General features: G+C 35.5%; 2 protein-coding genes across 2 annotated transcripts; one reads left to right on the top strand and one right to left on the bottom strand.

Annotated features, from left to right (window-relative positions):
• Positions 1-1,952: 1,952 nt before the first annotated feature.
• LOC107583161 (C-C motif chemokine 3-like) lies at positions 1,953-3,497 on the bottom strand. Its single transcript, XM_016269273.1, has 3 exons — positions 3,365-3,497; positions 2,229-2,346; positions 1,953-2,105 (listed from the first exon to the last, which is right to left on the bottom strand). Exons 1-3 carry the CDS (start codon positions 3,432-3,434, stop codon positions 2,021-2,023), a joined length of 273 nt encoding a protein of 90 aa, XP_016124759.1. The 5' UTR covers positions 3,435-3,497; the 3' UTR covers positions 1,953-2,020.
• Positions 3,498-4,573: 1,076 nt separating this feature from the next.
• On the top strand, positions 4,574-16,075 carry LOC107583129 (SUMO-activating enzyme subunit 2-like). Its single transcript, XM_016269243.1, has 17 exons — positions 4,574-4,823; positions 7,057-7,140; positions 7,216-7,286; positions 7,441-7,505; positions 7,594-7,694; positions 7,801-7,922; positions 9,875-9,942; positions 10,166-10,287; positions 10,378-10,477; positions 10,598-10,749; positions 11,563-11,656; positions 11,959-12,071; positions 12,964-13,119; positions 13,203-13,299; positions 14,905-15,010; positions 15,090-15,229; positions 15,397-16,075. Exons 1-17 carry the CDS (start codon positions 4,602-4,604, stop codon positions 15,591-15,593), a joined length of 2,010 nt encoding a protein of 669 aa, XP_016124729.1. The 5' UTR covers positions 4,574-4,601; the 3' UTR covers positions 15,594-16,075.
• Positions 16,076-16,855: the final 780 nt, after the last annotated feature.

Here is a 16,855-nt window from a genome sequence, read left to right as displayed (position 1 = left end):
CTGAAATAAAGTTTTAGTATTTAAAAAAATAATAATAATTTAGTTGTGTATTTGAAAATTAATATTTTACATTTTAATTTGATAAAGGTTATGATTTAATCATTTATGAGATATTGAAGATATTGAATTCTGCATATTGTGGTTTGTTTTGAACTTAATTTTAGTTATAATTTTTTAATTAGTATGTTATACATGCACTACTGTTCAAAAGTTTGTGGTCTGTAGTTTTTTCCGCTCCAGGATTTTTGATAGAAAGTTAAAAAGAACAGCAATTATTTTAAATAATTTTTGTAACATTATAAAAGTCTTTACAGTCATACTTATGATCTCCTTGCTGAGTATTATTTTCTTTCCAACAAAATAAAAAATAAAATAAATAAATAAACCAACAAAAAAAAAAATTCTGACCTTAAACTAGTGTATAGTATTGCAATCAGTATGCATAACAAGCAGTGGCATAAAAAGAAAATAATAGTATCAATTATTAAAAATTTAAATAGAGGACATATTAAAATATGAAAAATATTCAAATGTACAGTAACCATAACTAACAATTTTTATTTTAATCAATTTCTTTACTAATGTTTTTGTCTTTTATTTTTTCTCAGGACAATGGAAAAGAACAAGAAAAAAGGAAAAATCTTTTAAAGACATCATGAAGCTCCATTCCTTATAAAACCAGAAACTCCTTGCATCTCTTTTGATGCTCTGATGTTTTATGACCCCATAAGAAACGCATGCTGGAGTGCTAGGGTACAGTTAACTGCACATTCCATTGCACCATGAATGATATTTTTATAGTCACACCCACACACAACTTTACCGCACTCTTCTGGTTGACTATTATATTGCACCACATGCCCAGTATGTCAAGTGTTTGTTCACGACCTTTCGATTAGAGTGAGAATATTGACCAACATTACTTTAAATTGTGGTTATTACAAACAATACTTCATCTTTGTAACAATTTCTGACTGTACAGACAGACATGTTCAACTCTGCTGTCCACATTCACATATCTTAGTGTTAAGATGGTCTTATGGTAGGTTCGTATGGGTGTGATGGAGAATGAGACAGACAGACAGAAGCAAGTGCAGAGTTACGACAGAGCTAAGCATGTATGCGTTGAAAAGCAAAGCTATGGATAAATGGTTTATGTTTCTGTATTGAAAAGGAAATAAAATATAAGCCTCGTCTGGTATGATATATAAAAAGGTTTCTTTTTTTTTCTTTTTTGTAATATATTCCAGTATCATTGGAATTTATTTATTTTTTTATATAAATTTGTTACATAAAAATTAATCAATCTGGAACAAAATCGCGTTTAGAAAGGAAATGTTTCTGAACAACGAACATTATTATTTTGGATACAACGGTTGCATTTTCACTGAAAAAGCTCACGTCTCTCTCTTTCTCTGAGCAACGTCTACTTTCAGACAAAATTTGCCTCTAGATGTCGAGGAAAAAAGTTAACATTTAATATGTTTGTTTGAATTTCTGTGACACAGTATATTTTAAAAATAATGTGTGGAATTTGAAAAGATTGAGAGAGATTGGAGAAGCTGTTAAAAAACAACATTATTCTTCAGAAAACTGATTTTTACACTAAATATGAGTAATTTCTCTGCAGAGCAACTGTATCCTTGTATTAAAGTGTGTACACCTTTGTAAATATGTATATAAATAATTCAGACTACAAGAGAACCTACTTTGAGTTTCAGAAGTCCAAACACCAGAACGCAAGATGTTCTCCTGGTGTCTAATCTGAATGAATTAGAGGCTGCTTCATGCTTAAAATATTTTCCCAGTGTGATGTTATAGAAACTCAGATGTTTCAAACACTCACCTTTACTGAGTTTCCTGGACCTACAACCACACACAAATCTTCTAGTATGTTGTTTTAATAGAAAAATCATTACAAAGATGCCATTCTATTTCTAAGCTGATAATTCAGTTTCTTAAGAAAGGACAGTTGTATAAAGCAGAAACAGTATTATTTTGTGCATAATGTGTCGTGTTTTTATTTCATAAGCTGCTTCTCCATAAAAGTCCTTATCCAAGCCTCTTCTGGTTTCACACAAAATTCGGTTTTAGGTGTCGTAACCCTGCGGGGGGGGGAAAGTTCACATGTTCATACATACACAAAATCTTTTTGATCATTTGTCTACACTTTAAAAGGAGCATCTGGCAGTTTTTCTAAATAATATATTTGAGAGTTAAATACTTACACAATGGCAGGGGAAGGGCAATCTGAACTTGTCTTCACAGCGCTCACAATTTTTTTCTCTGGAATTTGAAAGTCGATAAAATTGAAGCAACACCTCTCAGGGACTGCAGGAGCAGCAGCTGTTGGGGAGATCAAATATATCATCTAGTTTTAGGACAGAACCATGAAATACCAAATATTATTTTGATATTATTCTAGACCTTTAGGTTCCGTGAAGGGCCATATCTGGCTGGTTAATCAGCATATCGGTTTGTTTCTGGGTTCTTTCAAGCTCTCTATGTATATTTTTAGCTTACTGGAGAATTCAAAGTTCATTGACGAACATGCAAAGGTTCCTCTTAATGTTACATGGCTGTACAATTCTTTTGTTTCTAATTCTAATTCTAATTGGTAAAAAAATTACCGTGAATTTAACGGTAAAAGACTGTAAAAATGCTACAGTAAAAGCCTGTTAAATGGTTAACGGTAAATTCCCCTACTATATACGGTGAAAAACTGTATTGGACATTACATGTATTGGACATCAATTTTACGGTAGTATACCGTTTTCGGAAGTGAAAAATACCGTATAATTTACAATGAATAACCGTAAATTGACATTCCCAGAATTCCCTGCGTTACATTTAAAATTGGATGTTTTTTTGTTGAAATAATGTTTCTTCTTAGTTTTTTCTTATCAGTTTTGTATATTAGGGTTGTGTGTTACACCTAATGTTGTTAAATTAATGTTTATTGCATTATTTCAGTTTCATCTGTGTTACCATGATGCTGTTTGGTGTTTGTATGAATGACACTGTGCACCTTCTATATATGTTATTATCTAAAAGCTGCTTGTGATGGGCACTGATAACCTGCATTTGGTGGTTATCAGTGTATTCAGTACTTCAATAGGTTGGTATATTAACATTATATCAAATTAAATTACGGTATTTAACTGTAAATTTAAGTTAAAACCTAAAACGTTGCTACCGTATTTTTTACGGTAAAATTCCGGCAACCACAGCTGCCGGTTTTTACCGTAAATTTTACGGATTTTTTTTTACAGTGCATTTAATCACTTAAACTTTATGTACAACTGCATGTCTTACATAAATAATAATTTAGTCAGAAGCAAAACTGTACTTCAAGAGAACTTACGTTGAGCCTCAGAAGTCCAGGCCATCAGCAGGACCAGCCCGAACACCAGACACAAAGAAGATGCTCTCATAGTTTCTGATCTGAAGTTGATCTTCAAGCTTTAAAAATGAGTTGTTACAGATGTCTGAGTCAATCTGAGTCTGCACCAAATATTTAAATGATTTTCGGACGTGATGCTAGATAGAAACTCAGATCTGTGGTTTGATAAGGAAATATACTGCAGTCCCCCTCCTCTTCAAAGCCCACACGGAGAATCACATTTGCTATACTGGTTTGCATGCTTTTTGCAAGCAGAGATCGTGAGAAGATAAAATACAGGTGTCATAAATTTACAGCACATCTTCTGACAGTAGCAGTTTTTTTGCTGATGCCCATTGCATGAAAGAAAGTCATACGTCCTTTAATTATTTTCAACTTGTGTAAAATAATATCTGCATTGCATTCCTTATGTCCAAAGCACAGAAGGACTGTAATTCATCAATTAGCCAACATGAGTTAAATTCACAATGGCAAATTAATTTTCCACAGTCAGCATTTTTACAAAGGAAAAAAAGTACATGCGCTGACATGGGTTTTCAATATACAAATATTAAACTAGAATGGAAACGTGTTGTAGTACATAATGGAAATCATTTTTGTGAAAACTTCATGCATCATTCATTAACAAAAAGAACACTTAACAGATCAATATTTAATTCAAATATGAATATGTATCATGAAATCCTGATGCAAATATAATAATTTATTATATAAATATGAAATGTATTATTTAATATGTATTATTCTTAATTTCAAACGCAATGATTTACAATGTAAAATATAAGTATTAAATATTTAACATTAAAATGTCACAACTTTAATAATACTATATAAATGTAATAATTAAAAACGATTATTAATAATAATACACTTGGATAAAAGCAGTTTTGTATTGTTTGTAGTGTGATCAACGTTTGCGAAAGCAGTAGACATATTAGGGAAGTAACACGTAACATTTTAATTATATTTTGTTAAAATGAACGAAATGACTCGAAAAAAGATTCGTTCATTTTGCTGAACGAGACTCAAAGGTCCGAGTCGGTAAAATGATCCGAAATTCCCATCGCTACAAAGAGAAAGGAAAAATTGAAATCGCATCATATGACCCCTTTAATGTAGCTCAGCCGCACCAACAGAGGTCGCCAGTAAAACCAGCTGCGAGTTACACGCTTTTGTGCAGCGCGCTCGTCCTCTGCGCATGCGCACCTGCCGCGCGTCTCTTCCCTCAGCGCTGGATCAAACTCCTGCTTGTCCGCGCCGCCGAAACGCCGAGCCGACAATGGCACAACTGGTGGGACCTCTCCGCAAAGAGCTCGCCGACTCCCTCTCATCCTGCCGGGTGCTGGTGGTCGGGGCGGGAGGCATCGGCTGCGAGCTGCTGAAAAACCTGGTGCTCACCGGCTTTAAGAATATTGAAGTGGTAAGTCGGAGGAAGGCGGACTCTCTTTGTGCTGCATGAATCAGGCCCCATTATCACTGAGCCTCATTTATAACATTCTGAAATGAAAATGAGAGTCGTGACTTGTATAAACCAGTGCATTACTCATTACATCATGTATTTTATGAACGTATTGCTATTCGTTCCATCCCAAACATAAACCAACCCTTTTCTTTCCCGCCGTGCAATCAATCTCCTTTGACAACATTGGCCAATGTGGCCACACTTCACTTCAAGTTACCGTAATTATTGTTCCTCGAAATAAGTGCGGTTTCGAAAAAAGTATTTTAAAATGAAAATTAATTTAATATTCTAGGGTATGGTATCAGACATAGATTACATGTAGTTCTAACAAACAGCATCTTGTCGTCTGTGATACCGCTTCTACTGTGTCCTTGAAGTAACAGGGTTGCTAGTATTATAGTTTTAGCTATTATTAATCTTGTGCATAGGGTTATGAAACTGCAAGCTGGTTATTAGAAGGATAATTTAATGCGGGTTTTTATACAAATATGCATACTATATGTAATATAATTTAATCAGTTGGTTACTGTTCAAAATCATGGTAACAGGGTTGTGGTAAGATTGTAATCTGACAAATGTAACAAGCATAAAGTGAAAAAAGCACACACTTCATTGATATTGAAAAGATTGTTGATGAGGCTATCAGTGTTTTTATGTAGGCTATTAAGTGTTACAGTGGCACCCTACCAACTTTTTAGGGTGTCCTATTTTGGCTTTAAAATGCATGGTAAAAATAATATCTAAGTAATAATAAAACTGAAAATAATATTAAACTATAAATGTGGGAAATGCACAATTGGCAGTTGATTTCTAGTTACTAAATAATGAATAATGCAAGTAAACGCATTGTTTAATTATGGCATTTTATGCCATTTTAAAAATGGTGCGTTACAATGGCACACAACCTGGGGACTTTTAGGGACCCTTTAAAATGCATTGTGGTTACATGCTAGCATGGTTTTGCACTTTCTTTAATGATTATCATAGTGTAGTTAGGGGTGTGCGATATATATCGTAATTGTTGTTTTAACGATGTGCGATTTGACGTTATCGAGTATTTTGCAAAAACCATTCAAAACATCCTTACAGAGCGCACGCATACATTACGTGAAGTCTAGACTAGTGCGTGTGCGCATTTAGAGTGCATACTTTCACTGCATGATTCAGTCTATTATAATGCATTTAGAATGATCACAAATTCCAAACATGGGGGCAGAAAATTTATATATTTATACCACTTCATATAGTTATTCAATTTCACACGAAGAGTGCCGGTTTTCTCCCAAAATTACCATGATTACAAATGTGATATTGATTTTTTACAACAATTCAATAAACTAAGTTAATTAAGAGACTTACGTTTTAGACACCATATTGCCTGTGTTTGCTCTATTTCACCAACAAAAATCATTCCAAACACAGCCACAGTACAGTCTTGCGTCTCTGAGCAACATGACGGTGTTTCGTTCCTGAATGAATCAACCGTTTAAATGATTCGGTTAAATCGCAATGACTCACTTATTAACAGTGATTTGCCTATTTTGCTGGTTTTACCTATTGGTGGTTTTAATTTCACATTTCGACTTTTTTTTTATTTTTAGATTTTTTATTTTTTTTAAATCATTTCAAATCAGTATTCAGCGTTTTATGTTTAATATATCAAAACATTATTTATGCATTTGTAATTGCAGGTTAAATGCATTCATGTCTTGCATTAAACGGAGTGTAAATACATCTAAATGCCACTTCAGATGCAGCTTCTGTGTTGATTTAATTTGCTTGGTAACAGCCCAAATGTCTTATTATTCTAATTCCCTGATTAAATGTAAGAATTTGACTCAAAAGATAATGGACAATTTAAAAAAATGGCTTTATAAAGGTAAAAATGCCCATAAAATGTAAATATCAGTTTAAATTTATTGGAAAAGATTCAATCAGTATGAACTGACCACCACACAGAATATGAAGAATATAAAAAACTTTAGGAGTCAGGTGTCCACGGCAGTCCTTAAGATATCAGCACAATAACACAATCAGCAAAATATTGTCTAATTATCGTTATCGATACAATCCCAGAAAAAATCAAGATATAATTTTTTGTCAATATCGCACGCCCCTAAGTGTAGTATTGTTGTTGTTTTTTTAAATTATCTTCATAATGTTTAGTTTTTTTAATTATCCTCATTTGCAGATTGACCTGGACACCATTGATGTCAGCAACCTCAACAGACAGTTCCTGTTTCAGAAGAAACATGTTGGAAAGTCTAAAGCTCAGGTAAACCGTATAACTGACTTCAACATGTGTGATTTAGAAATCTGCATCAGACAATGATTTATTAGCATGTTTCAGGTTGCCAAGGAGAGTGTGCTTCGGTTTTGCCCATCTGCAAACATCACTGCCTACCATGACAGCATCATGAAGTGAGTCCAGTTACATATTACCAAGATAAAGACTTGGTGTATGAACATTTGCTAGTGCATTTCAAAAGTTAATTTGTCTGTGGATACTATAGAAAGCACTAATTCTAAGGTCAAAAACTGAGGTCCAATGTGTTTTTTTCTTTGCACTTTGCAGCCCAGATTACAACGTGGAATTCTTCCGAAATTTCCAGCTTGTCATGAATGCTTTGGACAACAGAGGTATGAATTATTTAGCCGACTTTGATAAAAGTTAAGGAACGCTACATTACTAAAATGTCTTTTCTTTTTGACATTTTGTCCCTTGCAGCGGCCAGGAATCACGTCAACAGGATGTGTTTGGCCGCTGACATTCCCCTCATTGAGAGCGGCACGGCTGGCTATCTGGGACAAGTCACAGTTATCAAGAAGGCAAGGCTCTTCTATTAAATCAGCAACTTTTTTTTGGCACATGTTGCTGTATTCATCTCAATGTCACGCTCTTGGCATTCACATTTTGTAAATTTGCAAACTGCAGGGTCAAACGGAGTGCTACGAGTGTCAGCCTAAACCCACGCAGAAAACCTTCCCAGGTTGCACCATTCGCAACACTCCCTCAGAACCCATTCACTGCATCGTGTGGGCCAAATATCTCTTCAAGTAAGTTCTCTACGCTAATATGTCTCGTTGAAATGCAATTACACTTGGCTTAGTTCTGAATTTTTGTGTAATTTATATTGTTTTTCATGTTCAAGGATGTCGTATTGTTTTAATATTAATGCATTTTGCACAAACAATACTGAATGTAAGGGAAAATCCACAGCTGTGAATTAATGATTGTGTGTGGGTAAATTACCTGTGTCTGTGCAGTGTGTCTATAATAATAGTGAAGCTGCAAGTTTAATTACTTCAGAAGCATTGTGAAGTTGTTGTAGCCTTTTAATATGCTATTGAAGCTAGGCCTGTCACGATAACAACTTTTTGTTGTGCGATATATTGCCCCAGAAATAATTGCGATAAGCAATATTATTGTCATTTTAAAGACTATTTTATGCCACTGAATATATAATCATAATGTAACAGCATAATAATGCAAGAAGGCCTACACACTTTCAAATGACAACAAACTTTTAATTTATTTAGATCATGGATTCTATTAATATCATGTAATTAAGTATCAAAATATTAGATACCTTAAAAACCTGAATAAATAGTAAATAAACATTTTCTAACAAAAAGTGCAAAGTAACAAGTAGAAAAAAAAGAAAATGCACAAGGAACTTGTATGGAGATTGTTCCATCTACAGATTTTTCTCTGACCTTCTTTTCTCTGTAAATGAAGGGTGCACACTATTGCTGAGAAACACAATCACTACTAGCAGTCAGATGTCAGTATGCACAAAGGCACAGATCCCTAAACAAGACCATATCTGCAGATTCAACTTTTTTTGTAGAAGTATTTTTTCAATTTGAACTAGCACCTCATGACAACACCAGGTTATGTACGAGAAGCTGCAAAAGACACAGGCACAAGTGGAATGTACAAAACATGGTGACATCAATTTTTAAGTAAATATAATGGGCGATATATTGCGTCACAAAAAATGATTGAGGTCATGTACATATATTGCACGATAAGTTGAATATTGATTATTGCGACGGGCCTAATTGAAGCTATTTTATTAATAAATATCGAATTGGAAGTTTTTGTGCTCCTGAATGTTTGTGTATGCACAGTGCGGTCTCTGATGTTCGTGTGCTTCAATGCAGCGCAGTAGTATAGAACGGTGATTAAACTGACAGGGCTTTCCTTAAAAAAAACACATCAAAACCACCAGTGGTCGACCCTTTACCACCACGGTGGTAGAAAACTCACCGTTGCAGCACTAGTCTCGTCACAGTGGCTGCACTGATGATATTCCTAAACTAGGGCCCTATGAAATCAATTTTACTTAACCACAAATTCTGTTTTTATGTTTTCATTAAAGTCTGTTTTTTGTTTTAATTTTTCAGAAGTATGATTTTTATGGTTTTAATTAAGTTTTAATAATCAAAAAGGATGTCTAATCAGTTAAATTCATAAAACTAACAATTTGATAATTGAATAATTTATTAAAATTAGCAATAATAGGGCACTATGAAATGCAAGTCCCCCCCTCCCCCAGATTCCTTGTTTTATGATTTAATACAAGTTTATCAAAAATGGTGGAATTTAAATTAATTCATAATACTTTACCAAAATAAGAGAACAAATTTTAACATTTCATTTTTGTTTTGGCAAACAATGTGCTGGCCTGCACAACAGAGATTTCCAGTTTAAATTAAAATGTGGATGAAATATTGTGGTATTCCTTAAAAAATTGTTTTAATAAACTGTATTAATCTTATTGTTAATATTACTTTGAGAAGTACGTTCTGCTTTACAATAGTACAATATTTCTGTCATAATTTCTTTATAAAGTCTTTTTTTGGTGGGTTTAGTGAAGAGTTTCTGTGTGTATCTGATGATAGTTTTATCAAGTGAAATGGTGTATGAATACTATTAACTTGTATTTGAAACCTAATTTAATTATTGTCATCCGCTTACATGTCATTTTGGATTGCCTCCCTAGTCAGCTTTTTGGCGAGGAGGATGCGGATCAGGAGGTGTCACCTGACACAGCTGACCCTGAGGTTGCTTGTGAGTAGTCGCACATTTACAACAATTTATTTACTACTTCAATGGAGGACATTCTTTATGCTTAAATATGCTTGGATGAAAAATACATGTGTGACTTGGTGTATCAAAGGCGTAAATTCGTATCTTTTATTTAAGGATGGAAACTTTCTGTCAAGTATGTACTGTAAGTTTGAATTGGGACCATTTGATGAAAAGATGTGTCTGGGATGTTCATTGACTACAGGGAACCCCGCAGATGCAGCAGCCCGAGCTACAGCCTCCAATAAGGATGGAGACATCAAGCGGGTGTCCACTAAAGAGTGGGCTCGTTCCACAGGTTATGATCCTGTCAAACTCTTCAACAAGGTGCAAGTTCTGTTACAAATGTGACACTACTTCATTACCAAGTCTGTCCTTTTAGAAATAGTCTAAAGGTGATCTTGTGCTTCCTTTCAGCTTTTTAAAGATGACATCATGTATCTTTTGACCATGGATAAGTTGTGGAAGAAGAGAAAAGCCCCATTACCACTAGACTGGACTGAGATCCATCAGCTTGGTGTGTGTTTGTTCGGGAATTATCTGTACATGACCAGCTTTGGTTATATTGAAAATTAGCCTCAATGTTAATGAGGTTTTGTTGTGTGTGTGTGTGTGTGTGTGTGTGTGTGTGTAAAAGAATCTTCTCAGGAGGAGGCCTTTGGCTCAGGTCTGAAGGACCAGCAGGTGTTGGGTGTTCAGGGTTACGCTCAGCTTTTCCACCGCAGTGTAAAAACACTCCGATCTCAGCTGATAGAGAAGGGTGAGGGTGCAGAGCTAGTCTGGGACAAGGTGAGAAAACTCAAGCAATATTCCTCTCATTTTATTGTGGAACTAGTAAGCTATGCATATTTAGGCCCCGTCCACACGGAGACGCGTTTAGCTGTATATGCATAAATTTTGTATCGTATAGGTGTTTCGTCCACACGGATCCGGCGTTTTGGGAGAGTGAAACCGATATTTTTTGAAACCGGGTCCCAGAGTGGATAAATCTGAAAACGCCACCCTTGCGTTTTCGTGTGGACAGCGAATCCGTATATTTTCTGAAACTATGACGTCATCAGCCCACGTCTCGCCCCTAGTTAGACACCGCTACGTAACGGCAACAAAAACTTTTTATTAACTAACATTAACACAGATTGATAAATGTATTGTTCCATGTTCGTTTGTATACCGCGCGCAAGGTTTATGCGTGTAGTCCAAGTCGTCTTCTCCATTTTTAGTGTATCTCTGTGGCAGAATTACAGCGCCACATACTGGTCTGTCATGTATACTACATCGTTTTGTGTCGGTTTCGTGTGGACGCAAATATTTCTTGAGACGAGGGGGAAAAAAAGATCGGATAGGGAAAGCTCTGGCTTCGTGTGGACGTAGCCTTATACTAAAGTATACTAATGTTTATAAATGTAATTAATTTATATAATTATTTTTAATTGATACTTATTAGAAATGTCTGTCATTTTAACAATGTGCCTTGCTAAATGTTAAAAATGATTTCTATTTCAAATAATTGCTATTCTTTTGTACTTTCCATTCATCAAAGAATCCTGAAAAAAAGTAGAGAAAAAAATGAAGTGACGACTTTATTTGTGCTGCTGTTTTCAGGATGATCCTCCAGCCATGGACTTCGTAACAGCAGCTGCGAACTTGCGCATGAACGTCTTCAGCATGAACATGAAAAGCCGTTTTGATGTCAAATGTAAGGATGTGTTTGTAAGGCTGTATTGTTGCTGTGATTGCCTTGACTTAAATTATTCAAAATTATCTTTTTAGTTGGTGTTTAAAAACAATAAAAGTGTCTTTTTCAATTGTCCCATTTTTGGCTTAATAAAGTTATTTTTTTATGCTTTATTCACCAAGAATTAAACTTCAAATGAATGTATTATAGCCTTATAACTCGTGGCTTTAAAACGAATAAACAACATCATAATAAAATGTTTTAATAAAAAGTTGGTTCTGAATTTTAATGTGGCTTTTGAACTATGTTTCCTTGTCATCTAGCCATGGCAGGAAACATCATTCCAGCAATAGCCACCACTAATGCAGTCATCGCTGGTCTCATTGTTCTGGAGGCGCTGAAGACTCTTAACTCAGACTTTGACCAGTGTCGCACGGTAAACTTGCAGTGTTGCTCCTTTCACACCCGACACAACTTTGACACCTGAATTGCATCATGTCCTGTTTTATCGAATACATTTTTCCATTTGTATTTCTCACTTGATTTAAGGTAATTACATCTCCGCAGTAGTTTCTGTTGTGGAGACCTTTTTAACCCTTTCCTGTTTTTGAAAGTCTTGTCAAGTGGTATAGGTGGGAGTTATAGGGGCTTGTCCAAATACTCACACTTGCGGTCTTTGCATTTGTCTGCTTGCGTGATGTATTTCCTGTAATTGGCTGAAGTGTTCAAGTGAGCATGAAGACCACAAGTGTGTTGAACTTTTCAGTACCCAATGGGGACACACTTATAGTGTTATAAAAATGCAGGTGTTTACAGAGCTTTATTTTGATTTTCAATACGTTGCATTTAAAATAAAATTCTAAATCTCTGTCCCTATAACAGATTACACAGTTTAGTAATTGTGGTGCTTCTAATTAAGTGATGATAAGCAGTTGCAAATGTTGTACAAAATACACACTCATCTTTGCATCAATAAAATGTTCAACACTGTTTTACTACCAAATTAAGTGTAATATCTAATTAATTTTACACCAGAAAGGTTTCCGTGAGATCTTGGCAAAAACTCTCATGATTTATTTCCAGAACATGATGCATGATGGGATACGCTTAGCCTCGATTACTGCTTCAGAGAGGTATTTGGGATAGTCTGGATTTAGTGTGCGTTAAGGGCGCTATGCTTTGGCATTTTTACAGTCTTGCGCACTTACTACTTGTTGCTTGCACGTGCTCTCAAGTGTCCAAGACTGCAAGTGTGGGTATTTGGACAGGCACATAGTCTTATACTTTTTTTTTTCTTTTTTTTTCTTCTTTTTCTTTTTTTTTTTTAGATTTTCCTGAATAAGCAGCCGAACCCCAGGAAAAAGCTTCTCGTACCATGTGCGCTGGACCCTCCCAATCCCAACTGTTTCGTGTGTGCCAGCAAACCTGAGGTCACAGTCAAACTTAATGTGCACAAGACCATTGTGCAAGCTCTTCAGGACAAGGTACCAGCTATTTTTTTTCAATCCAAAACCCTTTATCTTTGTGTGATCTCCAATCTTTTTCATTTATAGTGTTGCTTTTTCAGATACTGAAGGAGAAGCTTGGCATGGTGGCACCAGATGTGCAAATTGAGGATGGAAAAGGAACGATCCTCATCTCCTCAGAGGAAGGAGAGACTGAAGGTATCAATTAAGTTAGCCTCTAGAGGGCATCGTGCTCTACTATATACTCTGTATGGAATGCCAAACCTGACAAAATTATAAATAAATAAATACATTTACAAAGAAATGTGAAAATAAATACACAAAGGAAAGTATTTAAAAAAAAAATAATAATAAACTTTTATTTTCTTTATTTTTTTCCACATTTATTTATTTGTTCTTTTATTTATACATGTATTTATTTGCACTTTTAAATATTTCCACATTTATTTATTCATTTGTTTATTTCTACATTTATTTTCAAATGTATATATTTATACATTTCTTTGTCCATAGGGTAATGAGGGTAATTTCTAATTTTGCCAGGTTTGGCATTACATAACTGAGCTTTGTTTTAAAGGGGACCTATTAAGCCCTTTTAACAAGATAATCTTTAGTCTCAGGTGTCCCCAGAATGTGTCTGAAGTTTCGGCTCAAATTACCCCACAAATCATTTATTATACCGCTCCCAAAATTACTCTTTTTGGGTGCGAGCAAAAATGCTGTTTTCGTGTGTATCTCTTTAAATGCAAATGAGCTGCTGCTCCCCTCCCCCCTTTCAGAAGAGGGCGGAGCCTTTTGGATACTCCAGTAATAAAACTGGAGAATGTCAGTCACACAGCAAATAGAATTCTCAAAGATTAATCAATACCAACTGTTTGTGAACCAACTTCATATCCAGAACACGTAAGTACCACACTTCATATTTTGTGAATGTTTGCAAATCGGCTTTCTGAATGTGCTTGTTAGCATGCTGTATGTCTAATGTGGCTAAAGTTACCATTCCTATTCACAGAGACCAGAGCTGTCATTATTTTTAAGAAGCAATAAAAATAATGTTTATTAAGATGCTGAGCGTTTTCGGCTTAAAAATAAAAATAACATGGTTCTGATCTCTGTGAATACAGTAAGATACAACATGCCAACAAGCATTTTCAGAAAGGTGATTTGCAAACATTCACAAAATAAAGTGAGGTTCTTGCATATCCTGAATATGAAGTTGGATTACGAACAATTGGTATTGGTCCATCTTGAAGAATCAACTTTTGTGCAAGTCCTGCGTTTTAATGACCCTCGTTTGCAAAGCAGTCTCAATGATCTGCACAAACATATACGAATTTAGCTGTTTTCTTGGACACATTCCCTTCATATAAAAGACTTCGTATACTCCCGGCCTCTGAGCCACTAAGGACGCAGTAGATAAATTTATACAGTGACTCTTGTGTTCATTATTATAGCCAACAACAGAACCGTTATAATGTTTATGTAGTGGAGACTGCTCTAGTGATGATATATACATGGCAGACTGTGCGGCTCACTCGGGGTGGGATCTATGCTAATAAGGCAGATCATCACCAGTCGTGGGCGGGCCTTCCCAACGTAAGAGTAGGGAAAAATCTGGAACCGCTTGTTTGGGGAGATTGTTTATGATTTATGGGCATTATAAATAAAGGAGTGGGTGGATTTTTTACCATTATAGGCTGATTGTTTAGACACTCTGGATACACATCTGTGTTCAATCAACTTGTAAAAGTGAATTTTGCATAATAGGTCTCCTTTAATGTTTTTGTCTCTGTTTCTCTACAGCAAACAATAACAAATTTTTGTCTGACTTTGGGATTCGGAACGGCAGCCGTCTTCAAGCAGATGACTTCCTACAGGATTACACTCTTCTGGTCAATTTAATTCACAGGTCAGTGTGGCTCCATTTAGCTACAAGGATGATACTTTGGGTTTCTCGAATATTAAAATGTATCTTGCATTTATTGCAGTGAGGAATTGGAAAAGGATGTCGAGTTTGAAGTAGTGGGTGACGCTCCAGATAAGGCGCCTGCACCAAATGTCCCGGAAGAAGGAAAAAACATTGCCAACGGTAACAAAGATTCTGCCCAGCCATCTACCTCATCTAAAGGTAAGAACAACATGGATTGCCTGCAAAACATCAGTCTTTAAAAGGAATATTTCACCTGAAAATTGTATATGTACAGCTTGGACATTCAGCCTAAACATCATCTTTTGTATTTCACTGGCGAAAAAGTTTCACTGCTTTTGATTAATGTACTTTTCTCATATTTACAGCAGCTGCAGAGGACGATGACGTCCTTATCGTAGACTCAGATGAAGAACCGTCCTCGAGCACCATGGAAACTTCCCCGGAGTCTAGTAACCGCAAGAGGAAGCATCATGATGCTGATACGGATGATGCTGCGTCTAAGCGCAAACGCCTCGACCAGCAGCCGGCCGATGATGATGAAGACATCATTGCTCTAGACTAGCAAAATTGACAAGATATCACCTTTCCACAACAGAGAATTTTTGTACGGTTTCTCTTACCAAACATGTAAATATATCTGTACAATATGGTTCAAGCTCAATGGATGTCATCTTTTCCTTCTGTCCTTTGTTTTTTGGGAACAGAAAACGGCTGAGTTATGAACTGCACTCGGTTAGGTTTTACTCAGATGGATAAAATGCTTTTCAACTTTGTATTTTTTACAATGAGTGTCTATTTTGCAGTGGTTTAGAAAGGCTGACAAAAGTGCTCATGGTATTTCAATGCATTTTTTCATCTAGAAAACCATATTCCATATTTATTACGGGTTGTTTTTGTTACCAACCTCAGTAATATTTCTGATCATCAAATTTTACAGTAACACTTTATTACTGTATGAATAGTATGATGGTTTGTCTTCTGTTGCATTGCCTTATAACTACAATGAAAAATATTGCGACTTTTTAAAAAGAAAATACACTCAGACAACTATTTACACCGTTCTTTCATTCTTATATTTTTAGTCTTTAAGCGGTATATAAATGAGCCCATGCTTTATTTACTGACCAAATTGAGCAGCTGAGTAAACTAGAGTATCTCATGTAACCTTTATTTACCATGAAAGGGCACAATATCCTAACTGCACGTTGTTTACATTAGAATATTTGACATTTTCACTTATTCGCGTAGATGTCAGAGGCCACCGTTCACGTGGTATTTGTCGTCAGAAGGGTTCATCTTAGATGCTACACCTGACACATTAACCCTTCCTCTAGTTGGCAGGTCGAGTAAGGTGCAAGTTATTGGCTACAGTGGCTTTGCGGGCAATTGCCAACCGTTCATTTATTTGGTCAAGATACTTGTTTACATTTACATTTAGCAGACGCTTTTATCCAAAGCGACATACAAATGAGGAAAACAAAACACCGTTTTCCTGTGTGATATGAGCAAATACTATGTTTGCAAAAATATATATATATTACACGACGAGCAAGTAATTTCAAGCAATTTTCGTTTCGCAAACGATGAAAAACGCAAAAAAAGTGTGCGTCTCTACCGTAGGTCTCCACACTCAGTAAATGGCCTTGGCCTAGCCTTTGCAGTGTTGCCAACTAATTTTCAGAGAAAGTTGCTAAAGGAAGGACGATTTGTTGCTAAATGACGTTGCGATGTCAATCACGACGCAAAATTGTCACATCAAATCTCAGCAAAAAATATATTTTATATGTTAATTTAGATTTGTTTGTAAAATAATATGCATGATAT

Source organism: Sinocyclocheilus grahami, unplaced genomic scaffold, assembly GCF_001515645.1.
Source record: "Sinocyclocheilus grahami isolate Dianchi unplaced genomic scaffold, SAMN03320097.WGS_v1.1 scaffold50.1, whole genome shotgun sequence".
Lineage (NCBI taxonomy): Eukaryota > Metazoa > Chordata > Actinopteri > Cypriniformes > Cyprinidae > Sinocyclocheilus > Sinocyclocheilus grahami.
Note: the sequence above shows the minus strand (reverse complement) of the source record. Positions and strands in the feature narration are given on the sequence as shown.